This window comes from Buteo buteo, chromosome 7, assembly GCF_964188355.1.
Source record: "Buteo buteo chromosome 7, bButBut1.hap1.1, whole genome shotgun sequence".
Classification (NCBI taxonomy): domain Eukaryota; kingdom Metazoa; phylum Chordata; class Aves; order Accipitriformes; family Accipitridae; genus Buteo; species Buteo buteo.
The window spans coordinates 30,315,305-30,341,448 of NC_134177.1; the positions used below are offsets into that span (position 1 = coordinate 30,315,305).

Consider the following 26,144-nt stretch of genomic DNA (forward strand, 5'->3'; position numbering starts at 1 on the left):
AATACCATGCTGCAAAGCCATTCTTAAGGTTCAAACATGAAGGAAAACACTCATTCAACACAAATTTATTTTCCAAAGGGCAGACTGGATTCTGATTATTTTGTCTGAAATCAGGATACAGGTAAACAACCTGGTTTTCATTCACTTGATACTGTCTACAAACTTTGCCTTCCTCCACCAAAACTGATGGGTGCCTCAGGCACGGATGCAAGTTTCAAAGCCTGTTCATTCTGGCAGCCTCCATAATTAAATATAATAGTTCCCTTCTGCCATTTTTCACCTGTTTACGAATTAACTCCTCTCGTTGCCGTCTTTCCTCCTCTTCTCTTCTTCTCTCTTCCAATCTTCTAAGTGCTTCCTCCTGTTGTTGCCGCTCTTCTTCCTCCCGCTGCCGCCTTAGTGCAATTTCCTGCTCTCGTTGTCGCCTCAGGGCCTCCTCCTGGAGTTGGGAACAAAATGTGAATCTATAAATGCCATTTTATTGATGAATCACATCAGAACACAGACTACAACATGGTCTGGCCAGATAAATGGCCTCAAGAAAAGTTCCTTAGCTCCAGGCTAAGCACTACCAAAACAATTATATTAAACACTCCAGACCCACATGTTAACAAGTTTTTTGACACAATGTGCATCTCATACATAAATGAATTATTTTAATAAAAAAAGGAACACATGAAATCATTCCATATCTTTGGTTTTAAAAAGAATGGTGTTGAGAATGAAAACAAAGGGTGAGACTCCTCTTTCCGATATGTACTAAGTGTACTTGAACATATATATGTATTTTAATCTGTGGGTGTGGGTATCATTAATTCTTTTTTTTTTGGGGGGGGGTGTCAGCTGTAAGTTGGAAGCTTTTCCTACTTATAAAGGAGTTTCTAAACACTGACTAAAGTGCACTACAAAACTCAAACCACATATCCAGACACCAGAAATAAGCTGAAGCAGCCCAGTGCGCTTAAGAAAACTGTAACCTTTGGAAGTCGCGGAGATGTGGAACTCTGTGAAAGGGCTTTGACTGGGCTTTTCCTATACACTACAGGCAACAAAAGGTCTTGAGGGCTTTAGTTTTGGGCTATCCCTAAATTATTTAAATAGCTTCCAATAAATTGCTTTCCAAGTAGCAAAATTATTTACTTCAGTCAATAAAACTTCAGCACCCTTTCCTACTGCTCTGAAGATCAAGATAAACAGAAATTTTTCCATTCTGCTACTTGATTTTTGGAGGAATAGAGCACAACCAGCCTTCAGCTGGCTTCCTGTATATTGTTAAATAGGAGTGCATCTGTGCAACTTTACGCCCCAGTTCTGACTTTGCCTTGCATAAAATACCCTTGGATTTTGCTGCCTTTTTTGATCTCTGAAGTCCAGCAACTGTGTTAAGGCCACTCTGCTTTTCATCCCTCCTATTCTTCTCTCCACTTTCTGACTTATCCTACCAGCTCAACCTAAAGATCCTACTTTTTGCACATGAACTTTAAGCTTTCATAAATACATTTTCCTTTTGAACAATCAGTACTGTGCAATTGTACTCTTACAAGTTTTTTTATAAGCAATACATTATCCACAGAATGAAGGGAGACTAATTTTGCAGCACAGATATAAATTTTGAACTCTGGTAAATCAAGGAAGTCAATTCTGAAATCTAAGACCCTTTTACTAAATCTGATACCAAACCTTCATATACACACAGCATAGATAAACTGCAGTACAGTTCACTGAACAACTAGACCAGGTTTCTCTGACCCTGGCTAACTTCAGATGTCTACAATATAACTGTCAGTAGACAGAATTTTTTTTTTTTTTACCAGTAATCCTATGGCACTGAAGAGGTGCTGGCTGCAAGCCAAGTAGTAATGTAAGTGCAGTAAGTGTAAGTTTTTCTTCCACTAGCTGGACATAAAACAGTAGTCTGCGAATTGTTTTCTCAACTAATCAAGTCCTTGATTTGTCATATTCACAAAAGCTTCAAGCACAACACACAACACCTAGACCATTTTTGTAACTTGGGCCTTGGGACACATGCACTCAAGTCACAGTAATCAAGTGTTCCCAGTACAAGTGCTGAAAAATTTCTGCTTGTTGTTTCTTTTACTGAAAAGTCTACTGAGGAGGCTGGAGGTGTGCCAGTCTGTTTTGTTTGACTAGAGACCACACACCAGGATCTCGGCTCAGGATGCCTAGGGGCCAGCCAGGCTGGGGGGATGTTCGGCACTAGCCATTGACATAACATGTAGTACCTGAGAGAGATGAACAAAGTCACCAAGTCCTCCTATACATCAGCAGTTCATTGACATCTCTGCCCTACTTTCTCTTTGGGAAATGAGGCTAGAATTGCCATTAATAAAGCTGTAGGGATCTCTTTCTTGCTCAGGCATGCCAGGAGAGACACTGTTGAATGACAGCAATTAAAAAAAAGGAAAAAACCCACTTCTCTCCCATAGAGAACTGAAGATGAACAGTGTTGTACCAACATGAGTAAAACAAAAAAAGAATCTGCAAGATTATGAAAAGCTGGGAATCACATGGCTGATGTAATTCTTTTTTCCTACTCTTCACACCTATAGAAAAGGTTGCCTTAAATATTTACTTCTGTATCTTCTTATTATTCAATGTTTTTGTTTGAGCATGTAACCAAAAACTTTCAAAGCTCTCCAGCTTTCTGCCACTGACTTCCTGCTCCAAGAGAATCCCAATATTCTTTAGCATCTTTTCTAGTAATTGTTTTCAACCACACGTCTTGCTGTACAGCCAACTTGTTTCAGGTCTTTTAAAAGTTATCTATAATATTGCAGAAAATCCTCATTTCAATAGACTCTGCATTCTTAAATAAAATATTACAGATTTTTTTTCAGTTAGTAACACCTACAATTCTACTTGTCCATGTTACTAGGGCTTACAAATCTTTTCATTTTGTGGATCTCATCTTTGAACCAGGTACTTGAAATGGAGCACTAAAGATACAATTCAGAGAACACAATTATTAGCTAATTATTAAACCTCAAATTTTGTTCCTCAAAGCGATCAATCATTACAAAATAGAAGATATCAGACCAGAAACAAAAGAGAAATACAGGAGCTACACAAGCTGGGCATTACTGTTTGCAATTCTACAGTGCAAGTAATTGATGAAAACTATGAACAGAACTGGATTCAACATTTGGTATGACATTTCATCCTACAGAATTGAATTTCTATTAGTTATTTTTTTTATTTAGAATTCACCATCAACAGCATATTTACTAACCTTATATACTAGTCTTTTATGCAGTATTACATCAAAAGCCTTCCTGAAGTCCAGGCAGATTAAGTCTACTGCTTCACCCCTCTCAGCTCTCACTGTCATCTCCTCAAAAGAAGTTAATCAAATTTGTTAAGCATCATCTCCTCTGTATAAATCCATGCTAATAAATCAGTTCATCCCTGATTCTACAATGCCTTCCAGTACAGAAGTCAGATTCAAATATTAGACCAGTTTCGTTTGTTTTTTAAAAAATACAGAATACAGTATTATTTTCTCTTTCCAGAGAAATGCGTAAACTCTTTTTTTACCTTTTCAAGACATTACTGCTCAGAATTAAGCATTGTGGCAATTATTCAATTGGTAATGAACTAAGACACTTGCTGTTACTGATTTTCAACCCCATTCTGCTTCCTCCTCGTAAATAATTATTTCCCATGACATCTCAGAAAGGGAGAGTCAGATTGTTTACTGTACAAATCCAAAGTGGACAAAAAACTTTGGAATTTAATGGACATTTCTAAGAAGTTACACATAGTAGCAAAACTGTTAGTCTGAAAAGAAACAACCCAAGTCTATTTATTTGAAGCCACCATGGATGACACACATTGAGTTACCAGGTGATCAGCTGAAAAATTAGTTATTATTAAAACAGATCTAAAGCAACTTAACTCAAAAGTTCAACTTTTGAGTATATTATTGCTTTAATGCTACAGTAAAGCTTGAACTCAAGCATCAAAGGATGCTTTTCCACTGTATACCATAATGACTTGCTGTACACAAAATAGACAGATTAAAGCAAGGAGCCATTTATTTATAGACCTGACTCTTAAAGATACCATGAAAGCCAACTACATATCATACTGCAGCCTATTAAAATAGATCTTCAGTGACAAAACCCAAACACTGAGTGAATTGAGGTCTATGACTATCTTAGAAATAAAGCTAAAGATTCTAGAGGCTTCCTCAGAAGTGTCTGATTCTTAAACCAGGAAACGTGCTTCACAACTGCCTACCAAAGCACATCGAAAATACTGTAAAGGACAAAATTATTTATTACTTTCACCTATTATTCACGTGCTACTTTACAGGGCATTTACTAACTCCTTAGTGAATAAGCTCAACAATGTGCTTGCCCTTATCCTTCACACACAGAGTGAAAACTAACTTTCACTGCCTTTCCCTCCTACAACACTTAAAGAACAACTAATCTTTCTTCCATACAGAATTCAGAAGTAAATGCTAGAAACGTCAAGCCAATAATGTCTCCATTTCGTGTTCTTGTAAGATTGAGAACCTACTACAACTCCTACATTCATTCTCCTACTGCAATACAGATCACGTAATTTTAACAAATCTGCTTGTCCAAACTATATCCCTTCCTTTCCCAAATATCAACTCAAGAAAACAAAGCTGAAAAACTCCATGACATAATCCAAATAATTTTTTTGAATAAATGATTTACTAAGTTAAAAGAAAAAACAAGGAAGAAAAAGCTAAATGATACATCACTTTTTCCACTATATCCTTCTACATTTTATTTATCTGAACAGCTACTTAAGCTCCAGTCTACTCCAGAACATACCCGTATCAAAACACTAGACTGCATAAGTGGTGACTAAAGATTAAACATACAATATCTGCACAACTAACTATAGTCTAATATTGACACTAAGAAGTTGGGAAGAAATATTCCACACAGAATAAAGCCTCTTGGCTCACAGACAGAAACCTATCTTGAAGTCAACCATCAAAGCCCATGTCTCAGATTGCAATTTGGGCTCTTCAACTTAAAATCAAGAACAGAAGATGATCATTTCATATACTCACATGAAAAATATTAGAACTGTCTTCACACACACCTACCAAAGATTAATTAGACCCCACAGGATTCTTAAAGTGAGTTTTATAAAGTATTAAAATTAATTAGAGATGAACTACATTGAGGAAACTCACTTGCTTCCTGCGGGCCAGTTCTTCTTCTTCCCGTCGTTTCCTCTCATCTTCCTGCTGCCTCCTAAGTAGCTCTTCTTGTTGCCTCCGAAGCTCCTCCTGCCTTTTCCTCTCCTCTTCCTCTCGTTTGGCCCTCATTTCCACTTCTCTCCTCTCTTGCTCTAGCTACAATTCACATAAAACTATGCTCAGATGCAGGTAACGTATTCCTACACCATTTCTTAGGGCAACTCTGCTGAGATTATAGTAACAACATAACAGATGAAGCCTCTGATAGATGCTCTCCTTTAATTGTAATTTTACCTATCAGCTGGCTGCCTACTGGGGTCAGATTCCTGAAATAGTCTAGAACAATTTCTGTTCTGTAAAAAACACCAGTTCTCTAATCAGTCTTTCTACATCAGCTCCTTAAAATAACCTCTGACTATAGAAGGTAGTAGCGAGTTGCTTTGCAGTCATCATAAAATAGCCAGTTTCAGGAAATGTACAGAATCATACAGGTTCTAACTAAAAAAATAATTTAATACTAGTGTAAGTGTGAAACAACCCCGACAAACAGAACTCTTGCGATTCCCCAAAACCAATTCTGGTGAAAAGATGCAAGGATTAAGAGAACAACTACCTGCTCCTACTCAGGTTTTGGCATGACAGCTCATGATGATCCCATTTTAAAACAGAGGTGGCTAGTGAATAGTTTTTAATCACAAGTGTAAAAAACATAACCACTATTTTAGACATCAGCAGTACTGCCACAGTAATGACTTCCAAACAGCAGTCCACAAGGATTTAATAACTGGTTTCTATAACCCGTATTTTCTTTATGGTGTTTTCCATGAAAATCTAATCGAAATAGTACAGAGTAGCCTAAAGATTGAAGAGCTAAGAGTCTTCCATTGGCTCAGGAAACACAGTTACATTGCAGAACAGCAATCCCAACTTCTTACAGTACAAAACAGTTTCTGACCTTTGCAGCTTTGGCCTTCTCGAGCTGCTGAAGTTGTTCTAGAGCTGGTCCCTGAGCTGCAGTATCAATGGGGAGATCCCAGACACTGCTTCCTTCCCAGACTAGACAGTGAAGAAAACAAACATTGACAAGCAAAAATAAGCACATCAACAAAAAAAAACCAAAAGGGGGAATCTTGTGTATGCTGTTACTATGTTTTATGAACCAAAATCATGGTAACACATTAGTCTTAGCAGAGAGCCACCTTCCTGTAGAACAAGGCTTGTCCATTACTGAAGCAAGGCTGGGTTTCCTATAAAATGCTACACAAGAAGCAGCTATTCAAACTCCTCCCATAAGAGCAGAACACCTTTATAATGTAACACTCAATCCCTTTGGATCAAGGCACCCCATAACCATCAGAAAAACTACGATATTCTTCACAGCTCTCAAATGGAATTTAAACTGCAAGGCAAAGTAGCCTGAACCAGTTAAAAAAATACTGATGCAGAAATTATTTCCCCTAGTGTCAAAAAGGGAGCAATCACCTCAAAAATGCTGGCTCTTAATCCATGAACTTTTCTCAACAAATCTGACACATGCTAAGCATCTTACCTGTAGGTTGTGAAGCTGACTGAAGTTCCCATATTGAGCCAGTGTCCGGCACTGACACAGACCTTGTAACAGGTGGCATCATGTTCTGTTCAGATATTCTGTAATACCAACAGGAAGAGTCAACATGCCACTTCCAGGGAGAAGAGTGCTCTGAACACGCATGAGATTCAGTAACTTGTAACATACTCCTTTCCTTCCACACCTCTATTTAAAACAAAAATATGATGTGGACAACACTAGTTGCTTGCAGAGTTCTCGCTCATCTCAACCCTGCTGCCAAGTCAAGGGCTAAGCGAGGTACTGCTACAGTTCTGCATTTGCTGCTTATAGGTTAATTTGAGGAACAAGCATCTAGTACTGCAAAACTCAACTGGCAAAGCCATTCTGTTACCAGCACAACAGATCTGTCAAAAAGGTATGATTTCAACTACAAGATTTCCTCATTGTTTTCATAAACATTCTGAGGTAAAGGCTACATATATAAAGAAGTATTCGACACCCTGCAACAGTTTCATATTCACACAATGTTTAAAATATGTAATGCTCAAATAAGAGCAAACTTAAATAGGATGGACCACTGACAAGATTATAATTATCATTATATGCAAGTTAGAGTATAGGAAGAATGGTATTCAGTTCAAGTCTGGGGTAACTCACCTCATCTTCAGGGCCTGGAACTGCTGCAAGAGAATAGCAAGCTGCTGCTGCTGCTGGGATGAGAGGGCTGCCTTCTGCTGCTGAGCCAGCACCTGTGCATATTGTTGTCTTCAAAAGAGAAGCAGAGAATCACTGGTATTTGTTCACTTGCTTATTTATATAATACCCAAGTTGCAGAAGTTGCACATAGATTCATTCTCCAGGACTAACGACCACTGACCTGTATCATGTACATGCTAAATACTAGAGGAAACCACAGAATGGGGCCTTGGAAAGAATCAAGATATAAGAACACAACAAATCGGGCACCATGAGCAGAATCAAATTCCTCTTCACCCTCAACTCTGCCAACTGGTTATTGCTGTCCAGTGTTTCTCTTGTAAGCTATGCAATGGTACTTTCCTTCTTCTATAAATTACATACAGATTGCCCAAATTAACCTGGCTTTGATGACTGCCCACTTCACAAATCAATCTCTTCCCCAGCATATCAAGGCATCCCCTAGTACAGGGGCAGGCTCTTGCCTTATCAAATTGTAAGCTGACAATCAGTATTCAAAACCAATAATCATGGCACATGCTTTGAGGACCCCTTGAATGAGTCTGATTGCTTTCTTTTCTCCAAGCTCCTACAAAACAAGTTGTTAGGAACTGGCCAGAACTGAACAACTGATAACTGTGGCAAAATGGATGATGAACTGCTTTCTTTAGCAGTTACCTTCCACTGATCTTCAAAAAGCTGAGCAACCAGACCAAAAGTAAGTTCTGCCTTCTCCACCACCAGTTCAAAAGACATGTAGCCTTCGTCTGACTCCAACAGATCCAAACTGCATTACAAGGACAGCCGGGATTCAGTTTCACCATAACGGCTACCTATATAGCAGGTCTTACCAAAGTAGCTATGCATGACACCAAAAAAGACTCTGAAAAGTGTGCCTCAGGTAGCCACACTTCACCCTAATCCTGCAGACTATCGACCCTCTGGTGTTTGTGGAAGCAGGCTATTGCTGTTGGAGGTGAAGTGCTCCCAGCCCCATTGCCAAAGGAAACAATGACAAGAAGCTGAACCCAGGTGATTAAAAATGCAGGGCAGAACACAGCCACTGGAAGATCTCTGGGACTGGCAGTCTTACTGTATTAAAAGATGCTGATACTGGAGGTGCTGCATTTGGATCAGGGCCAACTCTTGTTGCCTGGTCAGCCGCTCTTGGTCCAGCTCACCCTATGTTTAGGAATTAAACATTCTATTTTAGTAACATTTATAGTAACAGCAGTATTTGCAATAGCAAATGCAAGCAATGTAAAAGTTGCATTCTGAACTGAAAAGACAGAGAAAATAGAAAAATACCTAGACAGAAATCAACATTTACAAAGCCTATAGTATGGTGACTGTGAAATACACAGCACTTGTATGTATCACAGGACCAAGCCTTCCAGCCACAGAGGTAGCAAAACAAACATTTATAAATTGAGTGTCTTTTCTCCACTTAAAAAGGTAACTTAACACAAGAGTTCCACTTTGGTGCTTGGAACACCTGCAATTCCAAGACAGAGCAGTTGACACATAAATAATTCCATTTCCATTTGTTACAGGCCTATTTGAATACTGTAACTGTCACATAATTACCAGATGTGGAAGCGGTGCTGGACCTGGAGTGAAGGGAACCCTGCCCCACATTTTCATGATGTCTCCAAGTGGCTGGAAAGTCTCATCACAGGCTCTCTTAACCAACAGCGACATAGTGAAGTATCCAGCCTGGAACCACTCTGCCATCTCCTGATTACTGAAAGGACCTGAAATAAAATCAGCCAATACATATTTAGGGGTGGGGGGGTGGGGAGTAAAGCCAAGTTGAGCACACTGGAAACAAAGTATGGTGCTTGTTAAAGTAACACAGTACATCAGGCATTCCTGTCTAACACACTTGCCTGGACAGACAGTACATTCAACATTAGAGTGTCAATGCACATATCTAGAGCTTTACAGTGGCTACAGCATTCCCCCAGATAGCCTAATGAAAAGTGCATGACTGCTTTTACCATGCATTGGAGGGAGATAAGTCAGCTCTGAGATGAAAGCCAAGCAGCCACAGTGGTGCTGAGCTTGGTCTAGCTAATACACACCCTGCCTTCCAGCAAAGCTCGCTACTTCAGGCTCAGCAACAGGTTGACAACAGTTGCCATTTCCATTTTGGACCTCAGCAGTATCTGCTAGCTGACAGTGCTAAAAGCACAAGCACTACTTTCCCCACATGTACTGCACAGATAATTAAACAGTCTTAGTCTGTCTCAACTCTTGCCTTCAAATCAGAGGAATTTACATGTTTTACAGAAGTTTTGCTTCTGGAACTTAGCAGACGACCAGATCAACTTCTGAATGGACAATTACATTTTTTAAGATAATGAGGAAATCAGTTTCTCTTTCCTTTCTTCAAAACCTACACTCTTCCTCTTTTTCCTCAGAAAAATTTCAGTCGCTCCCTTCAAAGGGAACCCTGCCCCACATTTTCATGATGTCTCCAAGTGGCTGTTCCCTTCCCTATACTACTTTCACATATCCAAACAGACAGAGCCAGTATAGCAAAACAGATTATTTAACAGAGCAAGAATGACATGAATACAAGTTTTGCAAAAATATCTTCTGAAAAGCAAGAATGTCTGGTAATTCTTGCCTTCTCTGTAAGGACTATCTTTAGAAGGCAATTCCTCCCAGAGAATATGAAAACCACAAGAGGTATCCCAAGAAAAAATTATGTGGGAGTGTTTACTTCTGGAGGTCACATTCAAGGAAGTACTCACTCCAGTAAAAAATTGTTAGATCATCACTGAGCAATAAACAACCAGCAGCAACTAACATAAGTCTAAAGCAGACTGAGCAAATAAAATGCTTTATGGTTAACATCCTTTAAACTTAAAGCGGTGAGAAGAAAACCCTAAAGATGTGTAATAACTGCAGGCAAGAGACTGGCACAGATCCCACAAATAACAACCCCACAAATCCTATCTAGAGTTCATAGCTGAGGAAGTCATTCACACTAAACAGCATTAGGAACTACTTAGCAAAGTACAGCAAGAACTCGCTGCTTAATTGCATTTTTGGGACGCAGCTGCTAAAAAGAGCCCCAAGACCTCCAAAAGAAAAGTACCTTCTGAAAACAAAGATGCACATATCTATACAAAAGGCCTGCTCCAAATTTCATTAAAAAAAAAAGAGAGATTTCTTAAGCAAAAACTGCAAGCATGAAACAGTTGGTATCATATGAACTAATAACGCACTGGCTGCAAGTACAATTTACATTGACATTATATGAGAGCACAGGCTTGTGAAGACTTGTCTTCTCTGCTCTAGATTCTAAGCAAATCACCCTTCCCTGAATACTTCACATCTTTGAGCTGAGACTAGAAAACTGATTTCAGTGTTTCTCATTCATTCTTCAACGAGCTATTGAATGGTCACATTCTTGTTTTGTTTCCACTATTATCTGGAAATCAGAGTAACTATTGGCATGAAAACCAGGTTTTAGTCTAACCTCAATTTACAGAAACATGAAGTGATGGCAAACCTCAGCCACAATACAGTATAATTCTGGACATGAGGCATGCTGAGCTGATGGGGGCAGTGACGGGTAGAAGATTTATTTTCAAAACCTAATTCTAGAGTGGTAAATACCCTGTGCTGCTTCTGTAAAAACAAGCATCAGTATCTGTTGGTGGTAATTTTGTGAAGAACTCTTTAACAGTTCTGTGAAACAAAAGAGGAAGTGTAAAGGGCACAGACCTACCCTGAATTTCTCCTTGTGGATCTTTGTAGTACCACTTCTGCATGGCTTCATGGAACAACGGCATAGAGGAACCTTTTGCTCTGTGCTCTTGAATTTTTGCTGCTAGTCTTTCGTCATCAAGGGCACTGTCCTGCAGGTATGCCACCATTTTCTCTGCTTGCTGCAGGAGACATCAAAACCAGCAAGCAATGAGAGTTAGATGTGTGCTTACAGATTTGAAAATGAGCACAACAGATACAACTTCGTACTACCCAGTGCTCAAGAGCATACCAGGAATTACAGGCAATTCAAGGACTGGTGTAACTGCACCATGAACCCTGACCTCAGTCTACCACCTTGTCACAATCCTGAATAAGCACAGTTCACCTGCTTAAGTAAAGCTTTCAAACAACTTGCCAAGAAAGTCCCACACAGTATCACGGTGAAAAACAAAACGGGTATGGGAGCACTAGCATGAAAAATGCTTTACATCTCAGCAGTCACTAAACGTTCATGAACACAGTCTGCACTTCGTATATGTTTCTCTTGTCTTTTTTTTTCCTTTTTTTTCTTTTTTTTTTAATTACAATATTGGGCATTCTGTTTTATGGTTTCTCAAGGCAAATAGTAAGGCTACTTGACAGTGGTAATAAGCACTAGGATTTCTAGCTCTTTAACACTAGGTATAGCACCCTTATTCAGAAAAATACTAGACAGGCTTGAATTATTCTCAAAAAAATATGGAGGGAAAAATTAACTTTCAGCATACATTGTGAAGTGTAAAGTTTCAGCTGCATTTCTGGTTTTATGGGCTTCAAATATTTTTTGCATTCCACATTCCTCCAGTCTCACGATTGTCAACAACAAAGGAATTTGAGAAGTTTTACCTGCTCTAGGTGTTTGAGGCCCTCTTCATCATCTGGGTCAGTGGGAATGTTGCCCATGCCTGGAGCAGCTGTGACAGGTGTCTGAACTGGCCGCAGAGCAGGATTTGAATTGGAAACAGGAGGAGAAAGATGAGCAGGAGAAGCTGTGTCTGTAGAAATCTGTGGCAAAGGTTGAGCAACAGAAGCCAAATCTAAAGAAAAATGTTAAAATTAGTTCATTATCTTTAACATAAATTAAAATGATTTTTAAGAATTTATTGTGGAAAACATTCAACAGCTCAAAATTCGCACCAAAGCAAAAGTATTTTCAGATCTTCCTGTATGTATGACTGCACATTGGTACTGCTGACAGCACAGGCACCCAACCTAACTTCACGGAACAGTTTAGTTCTAACAGTGCAGAACTCTGCACATTTCACCATACCCCATTCCCTGGCAACATATATTTGTCCAGACTGATCTGCTCTACAACTAGCTCGTGTTTCGCTAGACTGTGTTGCAATGTGAAGTACCAGTGTGCTACAAGCGCTTGAGACAGCATATCCAACAAATCTTGTTTTTATAGACCAGTTGTTGAATTCCGGCTTTCCATCACCATAATCCAGCACTTGCCTCTTAAAAGAGACCAAGACTAATCACGAGTAATGGAAACTTACTAAATTTATCTATCAAATTTATTACCTTCCCCTCTGTTGGACATTTTGGCTGGCGGTGTATTCTCCGTTCGATTCTCTTTATCTTCTGGTTTTTCCGTTCTTTCTGGCACAGACTCTTCCTTCCTTTCAAAAAGGCTCGTCTGCAGTGGGTCTGGAGGCTGGGATTTCGGTGGGGTATCTGACCTGGTAGCTGGTGAAGATGTTTGGACTGCTTCTTCCACTGCTTCTGTAACATTGCACAGTTCTATGTAACTGAATTATCAGAAATTCTACTCTGCAGCATAGAAGAGATGCATAAGAAGTCCCCCTTACCTGCCACTGCTCTATCTGTTTTCTCTCCCTCTTTCTTGGTGGTCTTTTCATGATCTTTGGCTTCTTCATTGTGGCTCCCTTCAGAGTCAGATCTTTCTTCGCCTTCCTCCACAGGTCTGAAGTCCATCTCCTGTTCCTCAGGGATTGGCTCCTTCTGCACCTTCTACAAAGCCAACATAACCATCCATAATCCACCCAATGTAACAGGACATTTGCTCAAAGCGAACAAAGGGCCCAAGACAGCTTTTCACCTTTAAAGAGAGAAACGCTCCAGAGGAGTCAAATGTTCCCATCTCTTCTTCCGCATCTTCTAAGCACCACTCAGGGAGACTGTCCCTGTCATCATCCATGCTGCCACTCCCACACCTTACTCGTCGATAACCCCGTTCATCATCTCGTTCCCGGAAATCGAATTCAAACCTCCGCCGTCGCTCCATGTGTTCTCGCCAGCCTGCAGAACGAGGGCAGTCTAAGGTGGGGGGGAAAGCAACTTTACAAGACAGTCCCAGGGGTAGTAGCTTACTTGGAAGGGTGAAGGGGTGGGTGAAGAGATGACAAACAGTGACAGAAATTCAGGAAGCCCCTACAGGGTACAATCCACCTATGAACAGGCATCTTAAAGGACAAGGAAAAGAAAAGGAGTATCTTACCGTTAAGCAGGAGACTTTCAAATATTGTCCACTGTATATCCCCACATTATAAACTGTATTATGAGCATTAAAAAAAACATGTAAGGGAAGAAAGCTGGGCTACATAATCTAAAAGCACTGAAATAAGACAAGCAACACTAGATGCTGACTGAATTTACCAGCAATCATTAACTTAAAATTTTTGGCATTTTTGTATGTATAAGATTTTATATTTTCTTTTAGGCAATCTGTAAAAGTCACATCCTGAACAAACCACCCATGCGTTTTTCCTCCTGCCTTCAGAGACACTTTTGTGCATATACTTGAAAAATGGACTGACAACTGTTCAAACACTTTTGAAAGGACTGTTAAGACTCTTGAACAGTAACTTTTTAGCCATGGAATACTGAAACTTGGAATGATAAGGAAAGGGGGGAGAACTTTCCAAATTCAAGTATAAATTTTATTTCACTTTTCTTTCTTATCTATTCAGAAGATTTCTTCATTCAGCCAAGCTTAAAATCCTCTGACTGCAATAGTGCTGTTTAAACTGTAAAAAACTTACTGCTAAGGAAAACAAACCAGGAGTGAAAGGATTGTAAACAGCTTTCCAACCAACAGAAGCTATCTTTACCAGAAAGTTCCAAAGCAACAGTGAAAGCACCTTGGTTTTTAGGGGCCATGTTCTTTTCTGCAGAAAAAATGTCTTTTTTTGGTCTCAGAATTTGTGCAATCACTACAGTCTCACTCACTGTTTATCAAATACCTAGCAAAAAAGTCACAGTACAGAGAAACTGTTCCATTTGCTTCATATGAATGAGGCATGTTTCCACATCAACCCTAATACCCTAACTATTAATATTACCCATGCAAAAATCCACCTTTGTCTCACAAATACAGGTAACATGAAACAAACTCCTTCTAGAAACACTATGAACTTTAAGATTATATTTTATCAAGGAAACACTACAGATTAGAGTTTAACAAGGACTTCACTATACCATATGTGCTTATTTGCAAATAATTCCACAGTATAAATCTATGCTTCTAGTTATGCCTTGGAAACAAATACATAACATTTTTGGTATGCAACACCGTCAAATCAATGTTCTGAGGCAACCTTTTTAATGTCATTAAGGAACAAAGTAAGGCACAGTAAGCTTGCGCTTATGCCACCTTTTCTGCCTGCTTTAAAGTATTTTTTAACACCTTAGGTCTGTGATGTCCACCTCCTGTTCATCAGTAACTTCTCAAAAAATATGTAAGCAAAGACAAAGGCTCACTGAAGATGCACTAATGGAGTAAATACTCCAGAGAGCTCAAGCACACTTTTGAACACTTTTAAGATTCAGGTGGACAGGGTGCTGGGCCATCTTGTCTAGACAGTGCTTTAGCCAAGAAAGGTTGGACCAGATGATATTTGACACCCTCTCCAACCTGGTATTCTATGATTCTATGAAGTAATAACTATTTCATACACCCTCTTCAGAATAGGATGCCTGCATCACACCCTGTGCACCTCTGCCCACAGCATCCTGGCCTCCAACTTCGGCCGAACGCAGGAGGTGCAGATTTCTAAGGGCCTTCTTTTCAAGTAAGTCATACATATGAACACCTCACTAAAATAATGCTCAATTTCAGAAGAACAAAAGCATCTCTAGGAACAACCAGCAACTAAGCAGGACAACAGACTCTACCTGAAAGAAAAGGCCTGACATTGAAATTCCACTGACATGGCATCAGAAGCAGCATTAAGTTTACTTCCCCCTTCTTCATCAGAAATAGCAACGCATCAAAACCAGGACCTCCTTTGGAATCTGAGGGCTTTTTCTGAGGTTTAAGTGTGAGAGGTTGCTGACAACCAGACTGCATTTCTGATTAAAGCCACAGGCAGACATCTCCTCAGTACAGCCAGCAATGTCCACGTCAGGTTTCCCAATACGTGGAAAAAACAGAGCTATGGCCTGAACCTGGCAATGCCATATTGTACAAACAGATTAATATCTCTGCCTGTTTGCTACCCTGGGGCTTGCATATAGCTGAGCATCTTTTCTTCAGCTCTCTTTTGTATAGAAGAGGAAATTTTGGTAGTAAGAACTTTCTAGACAGCCATAAATGGCCCATCTTGAGACCAGGCATTGAGAAGAGCCTCAATTATTTTTATACAGTTCACATCCCTACAACAGGAGCACAAACTCTTCGTAGTAGGACCCAGAAACATGGTTTTTCAAGATGAATTCTAAGCGTTTTGTTAATTCCAGGTATCTTCAAAGCTCAAATTAAGAACTTGGAGACTTTGTTTACCACATGGTCTGCTTCCAAAGATTTAGACGCACAGCCTCCTTTCATAGCCCACATTTTCAGAGCTAGGTGGACAGGCAAAGAGATAAGTGGACCAGACATATCCTTGTTTCTTAGTAACAATAAAAGTTTATAAAAGCCTAGTTAGAATATAGTGAGCAACTCGGGTGTGAAGTACAGGGCTGCCAATCTTTAAAGCAAGCCAAAAGTAAAGACAAATCTTAAAATCTTACCTGAAGTTTTTTAACCAATAGTTAGGACACAAACATAGCTTTGAATTCAGTCCCGTAGTATCATTAGGCAGCAGTTATACAATCAAGATTCCAAGTTAAAAGAAACAATTTTAAGCTAAATTTACCGTTTGCAACCTATGGTGACATTACAAGTGAAAGAAAGGATACTGGCTGCTTCAGGAAATCCAAGTACATTTCAGTCTCAATTACTAATAGCTATTTATCTCTTAAAAGTTTTATTCTCTAATTCAGAAAAGAAATTCCTAATGTATACTAAAAAACCCACTAAATACTAAACAAAAGACACAGGAATAGTACACATTACTTTTTTGGCATATGTTATATATGAATCTAATTTTTATTTTGCTCAATTTTAGAGCAAGATTAACAAATGTACTTTAGCTGCTTCAAGATATTCAAGAAGCACAAAGCACAATGCCCAAAAGATAAGTAGTTTACTTGATTCACAGCAGTTGATTCAAAAAATGGAGTGAACCAGGATGAATTTGAAAAGCCTTTCAAAAAACCAGCAACCAAAAAAAAAATTATATGAGATTACAAACTCAGGCCTCTCTAAAATGCTTTTCCAGAAAGAGATCTTAATAGAGCTGCTTAAGCAAAGACACAAAATCTTATCAGAGAAAAGTTTTAGGCAAGAATAGATGCTTCCTATTCCTTAAGGATGACTTGGTAACAAAAAACAAAACCAAAACCATCTATACATCATTCACAAGTTATGAGACCAAAAACGGTTTGTGTAAGTTTCTGATAAAATGGACTTGCTCCGCAAATTTAAAGGGCCATCATTGTATGAATGCAAGAACTGGAACAACAGAAAGAAGGGGCTTTTTAGGTAAGCAGTCATTAAATCCTTAAAAAAGATGGCTAAAAATATAAATAAATAAAAAAGAGAACTTTGAAGCAGCCAGTGAATTTAAAGCTATAATCACATTCTTCTTACAGATAGTTAACCCAGTCTAAAGATCCTATTTCACATCTACAATAGCAGTGGTACAGAACAACTAGCAAAACAACCTTTCCATTGTATAAGCCAAGGAAAGATGTCTTCTAATCAGACTTCTAGTCCCAGTGCACAAACAGTAGTAGAAAAAGTAGAAAACCCCATAAACTGTGACTGGAAAAGCCTGGTCATGCAATCCAGACAGTTTTCATGCTGCAAAAAAAAAAAGACAAGTTTACATCCTTCTGAATTAAGTAGAAGGGAAAAAAAGCATTATGCTTGTCTATTTTAAGGAGAAATCTGACTGATTTGCTGCTTCACTTTACTACCAACACTCGGATGATCCCTTACTTCATATGAGACATAGCCATGTGAGAGGAGAACAGTTTAAACACAGCATGGACACATGACAGATCCCTTCAACTATGTCAAGGAAGTTAACTTGAGCTACAATAAATCAGACAGCAGAATCTGGGAAACTATACTTAGGGGCACAAGACTGCTTCAGCAGCAGCAGTCCATCCTCTTGATCATTTGTGCCTATTAAAAAAAAAGCACAAAATGAGCAGATTTAGGTCAGCCATCCTGCAGTAAACACAGCTGAAGGAGCAAGAGGAATTCAAAAGCTGGAAAAACAATGGTCTGTGGGAATCAAAGTATTCTTTGCTTAACACCAGAACAAGACAAACTCAAGCCTGACAACTGCTACGTTCTTCTAAACTGTTCTCACCCAAAAGAAAAAAAAAAACAAGCAGCGTACAATCTAGTAGGAAGTATGCAGAGCCAAGTCAAAGGAAGGTCCAGCTAAACAAATGACGACAGTACTCTGAAGACATTTCTCTATTTTTAGCAGGACACATGATTAGTACTATTACCTAACAGCAGCGTAAGTACAAAGAAGCACTTTAAGCCATGCCAATTTGAGTTAAACTCATTGTTTAAAGCAAGAATGTGATTAAAACCATTTTGATGGTCCTGTGGTTACTACTAACAGAAGAATTCAAATACAGCTCTGACCAAAGCTGAGAGACTAGTACAATACAGCTGTCAACTCAGTCTATCTCAAAATTAGCAACTTTTCTGGAGATTCACAGAATTCTTAGAACAGGCTTTTTATTATACCTGCTAAAACTAACTTGTAAGTGAAGTTAAGTTAGTTGTCTACTACAGCGAAAATTCAAATAAGCAGTAATATTTCCTATGATGGAAGATGAATTTTCAAAGCCTTCCTCAGAACATCTTCCAAAAAAGTTCAAGACATGAAAGAACTTCTGAACTTTGAGGTCTATGCTTCCTTTTAAGCTAAAGCATGCAGGCTTGTACTTGCAGAACACTCCACTCCAGAGTATCATGCTGCATCTGATCATCATGAGGTACAATCGTAGCTGGCCTGATGTCATCTGCACTATATAACAAAGCAGCAGTGTCTAATGAACAATCGTGACCAAACATTGGAGAAAAGAAAATGACATTCTTGAAAATTTGCCCCTTAGCCCTGCTCTAAATAAAAAACATCTGATTATAAATCTAGCCTTGGGCTCACTGCTATATTTTAGTACAAGCTAACAGTTGTTTGAAGACAGAGTAATATGTAGCTGTGGAGAGGGTTAGGAACAGAGGTAATGGTTGCTCACAACCATTACAGTACTGAAGGTCCTTTGGGATGCTGAAAAGGTTGATAGACCCATTGTAAGAACAAATGTGACTTAACTTAAAAAAAAAAAAAAAAAAAAAAAAAAAAAAAAGAAGTTGCCCACCTCAGCCCCCAAGATGTCCCATGCTTCCTTTGCTTCCCTAGGAAGATATAACAGTAGAAGAGCCACAATCCTCCCTTGGTTCCCCAGAAGCCTTCTGCAGCCAAAAGATACCCAAAACCAAGATCCCACAACGGGTATGACTGGCTAGCAGGATCTTTTCCAAGTACAAGGATATAAATAAATAAATAACTACATTGCAGTTATACTACTCAAATACCAAGCTCAGCTTTGTATTTCTCCTGCAACTCTAGCAATTCAATGCTGGAAAGCAAGTGAACCAGACTGACTTTGTCAAGCCAGGGAAGGGTAGAGTGACACCAAATAGATGCCTGAAATTCAGGGAAACAAGACATCCTGTAACTAACTACAGGATGCATAGAGCAACATCTTTTGATATTTTCCAAGGATGCCTCTTGGCATTGCAAACACATCTGGAAAACTAGAAAGCAGGCCAACAATCTGAATGGTTTAGTGTCAGCATCACTCCACAGCCTTAGATATGCTATCTAACATGAGTAATTTCTTTCCCCTTGGCATCACAGCCACAGAGAAAACAGTATTATTAAAAAGCCCCCTGATTTTACCAGGCACATACACACCTGTAGCACAACACCAAGTACACACCTGAAAAATATTGTTCCCTTAAAGATGTGAGGGTATTGAAGATATTAAAAAGAAAACAAAGGGCACATAATTTCACACTAATCATTTTGTGACCAAGAACCCCACGTATGCCAAACCAGCAATGATTGAAACCACGTGAACCTTACCTATTTTTGTCCCAAACTTCATGCTACCTCCCTTTCCTCTGCTTTCCCCATGCCCTGATTCACGCAGGACCCTTTCCCTATAACCATGGCCACATTTTTCTCCAGATCTCCTCTCACCTGGACTGTGAGGGCGCCACCTCTCACCATCTCTCCGTGACCCAGCCAGTCGCCAGCCTCCATCATCATCTTCCCCATTTTGTTCCTCCCTGAAGATGCGCCAGTTCTCGCTCTCAGAGCGTATAAATTCATGCTTCCTCCCCGTTGTTGCTGTCCCACCTTCCTCAAAGTTTGGTCTCACTGCAAAGGAAACACATGCCAGTGAACGTCTGTCCCATGTTTAGGAACCTAAAAACAAAAGGGTTGAAATCTTGCTCCCTTAGAGGCAAAAATGCACAAGTAGTAAGTGGTGATAGGAACCTAGGAGAAGAATAGAAGGTAATGGAAGAAAACATATTACACAGATTTAAGAAATACCTCCACATCCCTATGTACCTTGGGATGGAAAGACCAAGGGGAAAAAAAACCCAAACAAACAGAAGTAAAGCAAAGCATACAAGAAATTATGACATGGACAGGAAAGACAGAGGAGGAAAAGACAGTTTAAAAGACATAGGGAAACATAAAAGGAAAGAAGGCAAAGTGTGCAGAGAGAAAGAATAAACTGCTGTATCATGAAAAATCTCATGCTAAAGGAAAATGGGAATACAATAAACCATAAACATTACACACATTTTATACAAACTAAACATATTTGCTACTTCCATAATAAAAAGGATACAACTTCTATATTTAATCCAATATGACATACAGCATTCTTGCAATGTTTTAGCAAAGACTGAAAATTTAAAGTAGGATTAAAGAAAAACATATTAGTATTAACGTTATCCTGTGAATCCATCTGCTGGAGGACCAAGGTCAGCATATTAAGAGTTAGGAACAACTACGCTTGAGCTCAAGGACAAGTCTACCAGAAGCTTAAGAGATAGAATAGTCTTTTAGTTCCTAATTTACATTACATTATATTTAAAATAAAGCATATAAAATCCTCAAGTACTTAATGAAGAGCAACACTGTCACAAAAGGATGATGTAAATACTTTTATAAAAAGAATCCACACTATACACCAGGTAACTCAGGGTAGATATACATGCTGCTTTCACTGTTGATTCATCCTGACAAGGATACACCACCACCAAAATAAATGGTAGTACTAGCTTCAGGACTTCTGGATTTTGTATTTCTTTTAATATGTTTAGCTGTGCAGCACCAGAATTCTTAGAGGAAGCATGGTGATGCCACTTCTTCACTGATACTATTAACCAGTGTTAACCTGCAATTGTGTGCTTATTTACAAAAAACACGTATTCAAGTACTACAGAAAGGTATAGTTAATCTTCCTTCTTAGAGTCTTAAAATCCAAAAATATAAGATAATATATAAGATGATATCTGGTGAAGACTGTATAGTATGCCTGCTTGCTTAGACAGGAAAAATGAAATAAAGCATGACTGCGCACTAAGGTTCCTGGGGTGGAAAGGGACATTTTTAAGAATTTAGTTTAGGAAAGACAGGAGATTACATTCCCCTTTCTTCAAATCATGCAGCTTTTTCAGACAATGAAAAAATGAGGGAACAGAGCACCTGAAATTCTATGGCATATCAAACCTCCTTTTAGAACTCAGAAATTCTTCCTACATAGATATGCTGCACTCTGGAGACAGGAAACACAGTCTTTAGACCTTGCCTATATCTTGGAGAAAAACCAACATCCCTTCTTCACCATCTCAAAACACTGGAGAAAAAAAACCTTTTTCTTTCTCCAGCTCAAAATTTTCCACAGTATATTGTTTTAGGGAGGGACTATAGTGAGAGAGTACAGGTTGAATTCAATCCAGCGTACAAAATCCAAAATGTTTCCAGTTTCCCATGCTCCAGGTTCACATGAAATCCTTTTACCACTGTCACAGGAACAAGTTTCCACAAGAATTTTCAAGATGGCAGGGCCCTTGACCTGTCAAGTAGACAGGAGAGGCAGGAAACACACCAATGTTTAAGATGCAAGAGTTCCGCCACCCTGATGACTACTTGAGTGACTACAATTGACTACTTGAGGTCCTCAGGAAAGTAACCGAAATACCTTCCTCTTATGTTGTTTCCATGTAAAGAGCTAAAGAAAATTGGGCTAATTTAAAGTACATCATCAGTATCAACAGGCAATCTCAGCTATGAAGCCTAATATAACCCAGATACACGTTTACTTCATTGAAGGGAACATCTGGCTAAAGACCACTTCTGTACTTGCTAGGCTTTGAGAACAAAAATTTTAAAACAATGTATTTTAAAACATTGTCTTGTGATACTGGCTCCAAGTAAAACAAGTTTGCTGGAGACACTGAACTCCATTTGGTAGGTGCAATGTTGGCAAATTTACTTATCTGGAATGGATAAACCTTTGCAGATGAAGGTCAACCACATTGTTTTCCCATGCTTCACAGAAAATAAAGGAAGGCAACAAGCTAGACAGAAAAATTTAAGTCTGGAAAATACAGGGTTTCTTTCATTTTAGATCTCTGAAAAATGTCATGTAGAAGAATGTAACAGGAAGTACAGGGAAGCCTCTCAGTATTGATCCTTGGATGGGCTACACGTTGTAGAAAACTAGGAGACAGAGCTACAGAGCCAAGTCAGCTGAAAGTAAAACACACAGAGATAGTGGCCCAGGAGAGAGCTGCAATCCAACAGATCAGATGAGCCTAAGACCCAGATGATAAGGAATATGCCTCATTCTTTCTGAGCTTATTTTTAAAATGCTATAAGAAAAAAGTAATTTTTTTTTTAATTCTGCAGCAAAAGACACTCATTTTTCCTCACTAAAACAGTAACCAACAGAAAAAAGTTACCCAATTTGCTATTTTGGGACTAGAAAAAATATTAGAGATGTATCTATTATTTTCATCAAATTCATAGCTATTACCTGATGTTCATTCAGTAACATTAATTCAAGAGATTTTAGACTTTCCCAATTAAATAACATCTTTTTTTCTCTATTGTTATTAAGTTCAGTTAAGATTCTGGAGACTGCTCTTTAACACTAGCAAGCTATCAGCTCACAGACTCTCTTCTGCTCTTCCAAAAACATTTGGAAAAAAAAGTTACCTAAAGAATATTGTGAAGTCTACTTTGCCACTGAATATCCGTATGTTCTTCGCCCCTCTGCAGATATACAGATGCTATAGATATACCCAAGGCAACTCATGTTTTCTTATTCCTTAAGACAGCTGGTTTTGCTCCCAAGAACTGAACTATTGAAGTCAGGTTTTGTATTCTGAACTTGCAGAAAATGGCATCCCCATCTGCTTCTGTGGGTTATGAAACACATATCTCTACAGAGGTGACAAAACGTCAAATGCTGCTTGCCGAGATCAGACACAAGTGGGATCCTGCCCCGCTCTGATTTTAAGTTCTACAGCATTAGAAATCTAAGAAAGAAGAAAAGAATCGATTACAAGGGGTCAGTATTATATTTATCTGAGGATGGTATCACCCATGATTCTGAAACCTTTCTAAACACAGCAGCACACCAGTGTGTCACTTCAGATGACTGTTTCAATGCCACACTTCAGTGGAATTAAGAGAGAAAGTGCAGCATACCATGACATACTTAAGTATTCTGGTACTAGGACACCATAGCAAGCAATATTCAAAGAGAGCAAGGTATGTGTCAAAACAGATCTGGCATGAGATGATCGTCAACATTAGACAGACCAGCCAAGAAACTAGTTCTTTTCAAATACAAACCAGTCACAGGTTAAGGATCAGAAGAAAAAAAAAATCAAGCTACCCAAGTGACAGAAAGACTATGACAAAACTGTATACAGGAATACTCCTACAGCTTACATCTAAATTCATAACTTCCAGAGTCCTAACATATTGTCTTTGCAAACTGTTCCTAGACCTGAGAACACTCATTTCAGTTGAGATTACTTAGGTCACAGAGTCATTATTTGGCAATGTTTTAAGGACAAAAAAAAAACTAAAATGCAATCTATGGTTTTGCCTTCGACTAATTGACTGGACTTCCTGAAGAGAAGGAGCAGTAAAAGGGCACCTCTGTTCAAGTCTGTCACAAAGCCAGCAATGGTGTTTACAGAAAACTTCAGATAGAGCCTAGTGGTATCTAGCCAAAAAAGCCTACAGCTGTGCAACACTGAGTTGAAGGGAAACTAACTGCAAAGAACAAGACTGGGATTCTGGGACATAGCCCTGTGGCAACAGGTTTTTGAAGAGGACTTACTAACAGAATGGCAAATAACTTCTGTTCTCCATGCTGTCAGTCCATGTTTCCTATGTCATGCTCACTGTTTGAAGAGAATAAACAGGAAAGCGATAATTGACAGCAATACTGTTTCCTCTAAAGAGGGGGAAAACTAGGAGAGTCTGTTAAGTGTTTTGAGTTGCTCTCTTCTTTCTGCTGTGTACTACGCGCTTCCTCAAGAAGAGGTTAAAAAGAAAAAAAAACTTTGCAGCTAGTGTTTTTAAAGGAATTCAGATAACTTTGCCTAGATGTGTTATTTCATAGCTCATTTTACAGAAAAATAAAATAAATGGCCTTAAGAAGATGTTTCTACAGAAGGACTACCTTTCATTAGGACAGTATTTGACATGATAGGGACACTATAGGAATACGTACATCATGAAGTGACTTGCTTGTAACTGAAGTCAGTGACAGAGATCAGAAGTTCTGATGCCCATTTCTAGCTTCACATTTTCTCTCTCTCCATAAAAATCTCAATCTCAATAGTAGGTCTCAAAGACATACTACTCCAATATAACTTTTTTTTTTTGCTAAATTGACCATTATCCACTGTCATGAACGAGTAAATTAAAAAGAATTAACAAGAGAGTTAGTATAATTCTGTAACACATACCTGGAAATCATGTACTGCAGCTATTTCATCTGCTGTATGATCGTGTTAGATTGTCAATCCATTCAGTTGAATCAGATTAGAAAACCTGTGACTGGACACCATATGCTTTCTACTGTACAAAATACAAGTATTATTTTCTTACAAACCGTAAAAAAAAATCCTACTTGTAAATAAAAGAGGCTGTCCGTAGCAGAAGTTCAACTTTGCTAGAGAGTACAGGGAAGGGTGAAGGGCAAGTCACATTGTCCTTCAGGCTTGCCACAGTGGTGGGAGTCCCCTTGCACTACATTATTTGTCTTGGTTCTCTGAAGGTCACACTATGACCATCGCAATTTTCAGTGCTATGCCTGAACATGTATTAAAATGTTCCATACTAATGAAGCAAAGAATTAATGTTTTGTAATTCAGGGTTGGAGGGAAGGTTAAAGAAAAAAAAAAAGAAAGATTTTGTTTCCTAAGCAGGAAAGTCTACATTAATAATTTTCCCAGCAGGCCTTCAGTAGTTTTACTGCAAACAACCACAGCCTTTGTTTCTCAGATCCTCTTACATCTGACATTCGATCAAAGCCCTCACATCAGCAGCTCACCAAGGGAAAAAAAGAAGTGTGAAATACTACTGTATTACAAAGCTGTCCTCAGAGTTCGGTTTAGTAATCCAGCATGCTGACCACTCTGCATAGTCATTCAACTAAAATATCTTCCCCAAACAACCCTTCTCATTTAATAACTAAGAGAGAAAATAGCTTAAGTGGAAGTGCTTTAGTTTACTGCATGGAATCAGCAACCCACCTAATCTGCATGGTTTCATTCTTAGGCTTTAGCAAAATCCTGTGATTAATTCCATGTTTTCACAAAGGAGCAATGTGGAGATGGAAAAGAAGTGGCCAGATCTACATCTTCTGACCAGCATTAAGCTACAGTTCAGCAACACCCTCCAGAGACCATAGGCTGCAATATTAGCTGCAGCCCACCTTTCTGTTAACACCAACACTCAGGAGCTTGGGACCTAATGAGAAGAGGAAGTGGCACTAGACACGCAACAGTGAGACACAAGAGTTTCTCTTTTCACCTAAACTAACAGTAGTTGACACCGGTTAGGGAGAAAGTATTGGAGAACAGTGTGTGTTTTTCAGCAGCAATATGGGAACTTTATCCACTCAGCTCTTCTAGGGGAACTTTGGCCTTTTCGACTTTAACATAAAACTATCAGATTATACAAACCTAAAAAATTATCCTGATTAAGGAGGTGAGGGGGAAGGCACCCCTTCTCCAAGTGTTTGAGGATTTCTCCTTGGCTGCTAAGGGTTTGTGTTGGGGTAAAGAAACCCTCCTAACAAACCAGCATTCTTTTCCACATGATCAGAGTTAACCAGCCCCCCTGCAGGCAAAATGACCAATCAAATCAGCTTCAGACAAAAACCAACACTCCCCCCCCCCAGCACTATAAACACAGGAGTGAGACATACAAACCCATTTTTTTAATTTAAAAAAAAAAAAATCACTACCAACCACTTGTGGGAAGTTTCTTGCCAGTGCTA

The 26,144-nt window shown here is 38.9% G+C and overlaps 1 protein-coding gene across 14 annotated transcripts in view; it reads right to left on the reverse strand.

Annotated features, from left to right (window-relative positions):
* GIGYF2 (GRB10 interacting GYF protein 2) overlaps window positions 1-26,144 on the reverse strand; it is a 77,989-nt gene that overhangs the window by 7,995 nt on the left and 43,850 nt on the right. For 3 of the 14 annotated variants that reach the window (XM_075032086.1, XM_075032087.1, XM_075032097.1), the window contains 14 exons: window positions 19,796-19,975; window positions 13,279-13,496; window positions 13,028-13,190; window positions 12,741-12,959; window positions 12,060-12,250; window positions 11,194-11,353; window positions 9,039-9,205; window positions 8,545-8,633; window positions 7,413-7,520; window positions 6,756-6,853; window positions 6,162-6,262; window positions 5,201-5,362; window positions 3,251-3,352; window positions 281-439 (listed from right to left, as the gene is read on the reverse strand). In XM_075032086.1, the coding sequence (XP_074888187.1) occupies window positions 281-439; window positions 3,251-3,352; window positions 5,201-5,362; window positions 6,162-6,262; window positions 6,756-6,853; window positions 7,413-7,520; window positions 8,545-8,633; window positions 9,039-9,205; window positions 11,194-11,353; window positions 12,060-12,250; window positions 12,741-12,959; window positions 13,028-13,190; window positions 13,279-13,496; window positions 19,796-19,975 (2,117 nt within the window). Of the gene's footprint in view, window positions 1-280; window positions 440-3,250; window positions 3,353-5,200; window positions 5,363-6,161; window positions 6,263-6,755; window positions 6,854-7,412; window positions 7,521-8,544; window positions 8,634-9,038; window positions 9,206-11,193; window positions 11,354-12,059; window positions 12,251-12,740; window positions 12,960-13,027; window positions 13,191-13,278; window positions 13,497-17,225; window positions 17,352-19,795; window positions 19,976-26,144 lie in introns of those variants that run through there. The other 11 variants (XM_075032090.1, XM_075032098.1, XM_075032091.1 and 8 more) reach the window with 10 other exon arrangements.